The sequence below is a fragment of the Monodon monoceros genome, unplaced genomic scaffold, assembly GCF_005190385.1.
Source record: "Monodon monoceros isolate NGI ecotype Baffin Bay Population unplaced genomic scaffold, NGI_Narwhal_1 Super_Scaffold_13, whole genome shotgun sequence".
NCBI classification, from domain to species: domain Eukaryota; kingdom Metazoa; phylum Chordata; class Mammalia; order Artiodactyla; family Monodontidae; genus Monodon; species Monodon monoceros.
In genome coordinates, this window is record NW_021703769.1 from 24807531 (window position 1) to 24814812 (window position 7282).

Here is a 7282-nt window from a genome sequence, read left to right on the forward strand (position 1 = left end):
CCCAACCTGTACCAGAGGTAGGCACTACAGGAAGACAGATCTCAGTTCCAAATAAGAAAGGTGATTTCAAAGTCAGAGCTGTCCAAGGACAGACTATGCTGTAGCGTGGGAGGATAGAGCACCTAATACAAATCCTATCAGCAGGGAGGTTCAATCAGAGGTTAATAACTTGGCAGGAATACTGCAAAGGGAATTTGGGCACTGGATGGGTGACTGGGTGAGATGAACCTGCCACCCCTCAGAGATGAATTAATCTCTTCCTGCTGTATTTTCCTCTAACCCTTCATTTGTACATAGTTTGCCTTTCATCAGTTACTTGTACATGTGTGTGTCATCTTCACTGAACTGTAAACCCTTGTAGTGTCTTATCCGTCTTTATATCCCTTATTGTGCCTGAGACTATACCTGGGAAACCAAGGAAACATTTACGTGCCTCCTCTGTGCCGGGCACTCGGGTACGCATTCTGTACATATCACCTTATTCCGTATCCTCACAAGAACCCTAAGAAGTATTGTTATTACTCCCTTTTTATAGATGGGGAAACAGACTCAGAGGATAACTGCCAAGGTATTGCTGGTGAGTGGTGAAGCTGGCACTCAAACTGGGAATTTTCTGCTTACACCATCATGCTGCCTTCCTCCTAGAAGGAACTAAACAAACGTCTAGCTGACTTAAGCCAAACACCTTAAAAACAGGCCAGTACTATATCCAGCTAGGTCTGTTGTTGTTTTCTGTTGCTATGCTCAAATTTTCCTTCTAATTATAACCGTCCATTCTCAAAGTGACCAATATAAAGTTGTTGTTTTTGGATATCCTCTCTCTCACTTTTTCAAAGACAGTGGCAGAGCAAGAGGACCAAGTTTTCACAAACCTTGCCTACCCAAAGGAATCCCTCAAGGCCCCAAGAACTCCACCCCCTCCTCCCAGTAGGCCCTAGCTCCATCTCAGGGCTCTGGACCACTGTAAACAAATCAGGTCCTGGATTTCTGCCCCAGAGGTATATGGCTCACACACATCTTCACAGGCTCTTCTCCAGAACCTCGTTCTCCACACTCAAACCCAACTCAGGGCAACTCAGAACTTCCCTCAGCAAAACAGTCTAGCTCAAAGGTCCTCAGAATTAGCTAAACTTCCAAACAAAATCTATCCTGAATTTCAAATCACATTAGAAACCTGCTGGCAGGCACTTAAAAATATTTAATCTTTCTGCCAAATGGGGCAAAAAAAGATTTTGTAATTTGAATCAGAGGCGCCAGCATGTTTGGACAGCCAACGCATAGGCTTCTCTGACACTCCATCTGTCTTCAGAAGTAAACCAAAGCCAATCTGGCCAACCACCTCTTTAAACAAGAAACTTAAGCATCACCAAGGGAAATCCTCATTGCTCAGTTCCCTGGGTGGGTTTCGGGTTTTCCATCCCTGGGCCTCTGGGATAGGAGATCCTGCTGGCACATGTACCATTAAGATGCTGTGCTTTGCAACCTGACACCTTGATTGCAGAGAACGGAAAAGCCACATTCACTATAAATTTAACTTATTAAGATGTCTTCCCATGTGTTAACATTTTAGAGCAACTTTATTAAACATCAGAGAGCCACCCCGGCTCCAGCAATAAGCAGGACTTAATGAAGATATATTTCCCATCAGCGTCTGGCCTCTCTGCATCCATCAGACATTTTCAACTGAACCTAAATTAACCTGTAAATGAACTGATTTGCATCCATAAACCCAACAGAAATATACCAGTGTAGGGTGAGATATCCAATCTCCATTTCCCAATCTCACATAATTCTCCTGTTAAACTAAAATATGATCCTTTCTACAACCTGGTTTCATCTTTATTAAAATGGGAAAACAGGGAAATCTGAACCACCTAGGGTAGAAATTTCATAACTAGTTACAATGCCTTAAGAAGAAAATAATCTTTGATATATGATCATCTTAAGGAGAACACCAACAGGGCACTGTTTGGAAAGGTACCAAAAAAGACCTAAGCTGGGGAGATTTTCGTCAGTTCACCTATACTGCAATCCTGGTTCCCATCTAGTTCTCAGTGAAAGAACTTTTCCACTTGACCTACAATAACTTTATCAGAAAAGGAAAAAAGTATACTTAATATCCACAATGTGCCACACTCTTTCATATATTGAATATTATCTTAGTTAATCCTCACCACAGTCATGTGAGATGAATATTATTTCCACTTGATAGTAAAGGAAAAATGACAATATTTAAGTGCCTTGGATGGCAGGGCCTGTGTCTGGTTTCCCTGTATTCCCAGCAGTAAGTTCCCGGCACTGAGCATGGGACCTAGGACACAGTTTAAGAGGCTGCCACATGCTTAAGAATGAATACATCACTAAAGGAAACAAAAAGAAATTTGGGAGAAATATGCAATCCAAATTTTGCTCTAGCCCCCTAACTGAAACCACTGCCTGGGACACACCTGCCTGATGCAGATAATCTACTTGAGCAGCAGAGGTTTGTTTCAAAGGACAATTTATCATCTTTCCAACATCTACGTCACAAAAATAGCATCCACATTTGGCTACACACTTCACAGGGCAGGACCTAGTCCTGTCTCACTTCTTTTCCCCCCTGACTCAGCACCACACCTTGCACAGGTGGGTGTTTAATGATCTGAGTGATGACAACGGTCATGATGATGCCTTCAGCCATCATGGGAGTAAACAAAACACAAGATGCCCACAGCCACCAGAAGAACTGGTCTCTGAGTCAAGTTACATCCTCTCTCCAGCCTCATTTTCCTCTCCGGACAATGTGAATAACAGAACATACCCCCAAGACTGTCTGCAATCATTTAATAAATAGTTACTGAGCATTAGCTACATGGCAGCACCGTGCTAGGTAAAGGGGACACGGCAATGAACACGACTATCACATCCTGCCCCATGGAGCTCAAAGTGTCGGTGGATATCATGAGACTCATAAGAAAAAAGGAGTTTTACAAACTTCAAAGGACTCACAATTATGAAGAATTGCTCCTCCTCTGTGTTTCTGAAGTTCGTTAATGGCATCACCATCCACCCATTGTCCAAGCTGTAAACCTGGGAATTGTCTTCAACTCCTCTCTCTCCTTCACCTTGCCCACAGTTCTGACCAATCACCAACCTTCTTCTGATTCTCCTTCCGAAAAGTCTCTGATATGTATTACTTCTCATCTAGTTTTCCATGCTTCTACTCTAGGCCCTTTGTTCCCACCTGAAGAGTCTCCTTGCAATAATGATAATGGCAACCATTTATTGAACACTTACCATATGGAAGGCATTCTACTAAGAGCTTTGCATGCATAACATAATTTAATCTAATAAGGTAGATACTAGTACCCCTATTTACAGAGGAGGAATCTGAGGTACAGAGTAACCTGCCCAAGACACACAGCTAGTGACAAAGCTACAGCTCAAGTGCATTGTCCATGAGATTCTACCCATATCCCTTACTGGATTCCTGCCTCCAGTCCCTTCTTGGTCAGCGGACACTCCTTCCTTTATTGCTACTGCTGCAGTGCTCTTTCAGAAATCCAAGCTGGTCTGTTCTGCTTTAAGACAGCCAGTGCTCCTCACCATCTCCAGGTCAAAGTCTAAAGGCTACAGGTCACTCCCCAGTGTTAACCATCTGCTGTCCTGCCCCACCGACTCCCACCAGGAGAAGCTCTCACTCAGGGCTCCCCAAACTCCTTGCTGACCCACTTCACATCTCCCTCCTCAGCCAAGCCGCCTTTGCCCTTTCCTCTCCAAACAAGAATATTCTCCTCTGCAGCCTGAGCCCCATGTACACACTCATGTTTCAGCACTGACTGGTATGTGTCCTTCCCTCTCTTCCTCCTCCCTCCTCCTCCTTCCCCTCCTCGTCTTCCCTCTCTCTCTCACACAAACTCAAAACAAACAAAACAAAACAAACATAAAAACCCACATACACACACTTCCAATCCTGAGCCCCTGGAGGGCAGACACAGTGTATTTTCATCTCTGATCCCCCAAGTCCCAGCACAGTTCAAGTCAATCAGTAACTAAATGAATGGTATGTTGTGGTGTTAACACCTCTGAGCACTATCCCTACAAGCAAATAAGTGTCCCCAGAGGACACTAAAAAGAAGGGCAGTAGCTCCTGTCCTCTCAAGCAAACTCAAGAAGACAGACTGCCTTCCAAAAAGTTATTACAACTAGCTGAGATTGGTCCTCCACAGTCTGCTGGCAGCCTCTCTCCAAGCCTCTTGAAAGCCAATTCAATCACCTCTAAAACAGTAGAAACAAAACTGCTCCAGACCAAAAGACCACAGGAGAATTGCTCTCTCAGTTTGGAGATGATGTAAACTGATGCCCTCCTCCACCCGGCAATGGGCAAAGCATTCCCCAAATGCAGCCTGGTCAAAACACTGACTCTAAATTACCTCTGTGAACAACAGAGGATCCTGACTGAGGGAGAGTCATCAAAGAAAAATGCCAGAGACAGCAAAATCTAACCCTGCTCTCCATCTCCAGAGCTACAACTGGACTCCAGGCCACAAATGCACGGCTGCCTCTGTCCTCACTGGTCTCCCAGCTCCCATTCTCACCCCCCACAGGTCTACTTTCCAAAGAGAGGCCAGATGGTGTTTTTTAAAACTACGTGAATGATAAGGACACGTGTAACACCCTCCAACAGCTTTCCATCCACTTGGAATAAAATCTAAACTCTTTACCAGGAAGTTCAAACTCCACCCCACACCCACTTATTTTATACCGCTCTCCTCTTCAATCACTACATTCTAGAAACACAGGTCTTCTGTTTCTTAAAAGAGGCCAACCTCCGGGCGTTTTTCTATGCTGCCTGCTTGCCTGGAAGGCTTCTCCCCTAGATTTCTACAGAGCTGGTAAGTTCTCAAGGTTCACTTCAAACTTGACCTTTTCAAAGAGGACTTCCCAGACCACCCTATCTAAAGTGACACCCCCTCCCACCCCATCACTCCCCATCCAATTTTTTTTAGCACTTTTCAACACTAGACAAAATTTTCTTCATTTATTTCCCTGTCTTCTCCCTCATTAGGGTGGAAGCTGTATTTTGTTCACCCTGTGAATACAGTGCATGCAGTAAGCCCCCAAAAAGAATGTCCAGAGTATCCACTGACTATCAGCAAAGGAGGATCCTCAGGATGGGTTATTTTGTTCTTCTGTTAAAATGAAGAAAACATCTATTTAACCCCTACTGTATACTGGGCACTGTAAATCCTTATCTTCCTTTCAGAGGTAAATTCACTAGTTCAAGGTCACACAGCTAGTGACTTGCAGACTTCTGAGTTAAATACTTGTTTGTAAAGCTCCTAAACCCCTCTCACCTTTCCTCCTTCTGGGGGGGGGGGGGCTTGTTACGCTATGGCTCACTCTCATATTGCCATAACAAAGAGAAAAATCAAATATTCCTAAACTGCTTTACAGTTACTAAAGCGTTTTCACATTCACCTCACTTAAGAAGAATACAAAGCACTTGCCCAGAAAGCCATACAACAGTAAGTAAAGTGCCTCAGAGTTCAATATCCCTGCCCTGAACCACAGTGGGGACTCGGGGAGGAGTCGGGGCCAAAGGAGCAATGGAATCCTTATTTCTGGTACACACAGACTGGGAAGCGGTGAGTCACCGGGTGAAGGTTTGGCTACGTGAAACTCTGATAAGGCAACAAGAAGTGAATCACAGGGCTGGAAGGCACTTTAGGCCTCATGGAGGCCAAAGCCCGGCTGACGGATGGGGAAAATGAGGCTCAAGAAGAAAAGGAACTTGCTCAAGTTCACTCAGCAAGTGAATAGAGCCCGAACCAGGGGGTCTCCTCTCCCCCAGTCCCCTTTTCTCTCCATCCAGGCGGCTTCTTAAGAAGAATTCTGAGTCAGGGGGATGGGGAGAGACCAAGGACTGCTCATGGACTCCACAGAGGGGTCGGGAGAGGGTAGGGGTGGGACCAGGAAGTACACAAGTGTTAGGATGGAGGGCAGAAATGAGCCAAGGAGGCGGCGGCAGTATCTGGGAAGGTGGGTGAGGGCAAGCCAGAGGAAGGAGGAAAAGGCGGAAGAGAAACGAATAGAGTGAGGGCGGAGGAAGAAGTGCTGTGAAATTAGAGACGAAAGGGCCTGGCCGAATGGAGAGAGCCTGAGACGAGACGGCTGGAATAGCAGTCTGACGATGGAGGAGTCTAGGGCTCCAGGAGACACTGAAGGGAGTCAGACGGGGAGGGGTCCCGTACCGGGAAAGGCAAGGAAGGGAGTCTGACGGGATAAGAGTTCCAGAATCTGAGGAAACACTGGGGCAAGTCTCACGAAGGTGGAGTCCGGGTCAGACGGGTCTGAGGGGGCCGGGCCGACTCACCGCGCTTGTTTTTGGTGCCGTGCTTCTTGGCGGCTGTCAGCTCCTGCTCGATCTTCTTCTCCAGGAATTCCTGCTTCTTACTTAGCATCTCCTCCGTGTCCCGAAGCCTCTGGATGGCCTCCTGGGGGGTCGGGCCGCCCTTGCCGGCCTTACCCCCTCCAGCCCCGAACAGCTTCCCGAACACCGACATGGTTGCTACTCGTCGCGCCGGCCTGCGCCGCCCGCTCCGGCTCGGCTCGGCTTCGGCGCCCTCTCCCCGCTCCCCGCCCCGCCGCTCCCTGCCACCGCAGGCCTCTCCGCCACCTCCGCCCAGCAGCTGGGCCCGGCCGCGCCACCTACCACAGGCCCCCACGCCCGGCCCGGCCGGCGTCAAGGAAACACGCCACTGACTACAACTCCCGGTGGGCAACGCGCCGGCCGTCCCTCAAATCTAACGGAGGGTGGCGCGCTGCATGCCGGGAGGCTATAGTCTTCCTGCTTAAAGCTCTCGGCGGCGCGCTTTTAGGTCTAGCTAGGGTCAAAGGGCGAGATCGCATGCTGGGAAATGTAGTCTCCTTGGAACCAGTTCTGTAGCGGTAGAAGAACAGGAAGAGAAGTAAGCATATTTTATAAAACAGTAATTAACGTTATGCACATTCTATGATCCAGGCATTGTGGAAAATGCTTTACATGCATTATCACATTTAATTCTCACAAGACTGTGAGAGATAATACTGTTACTATTTTTGTAGGTGAGTAAGCAAGACTCAGAGAAATTGAGTGACTGACTACCTTAATAGCCTTCGCATATGCTGTTTCTCTACCTGCAATGCCTGTCTACTCCGTATTCACCTAACACGTTCTTCGAAACCTAGTTGAGGCTAACAGCAAAGCTAGAGTGCAAAGGTTCAAAACCCACTTTGAATACTTACTTGGGCAGTTACTTCC

The 7282-nt window shown here is 47.0% G+C and overlaps 1 protein-coding gene across 1 annotated transcript in view; it reads right to left on the reverse strand.

Moving 5' to 3' along the window:
- CHMP4B (charged multivesicular body protein 4B) overlaps positions 1-6825 on the reverse strand; it is a 47226-nt gene extending 40401 nt beyond the window's left edge. Inside the window, exon 1 of the mRNA XM_029221287.1 lies at positions 6356-6825. Coding sequence (XP_029077120.1) covers positions 6356-6545 — 190 coding nt within the window. The 5' untranslated portion in view covers positions 6546-6825. The remainder of the gene's footprint in view (positions 1-6355) is intronic.
- Between the last annotated feature and the right edge of the window lie 457 nt (positions 6826-7282).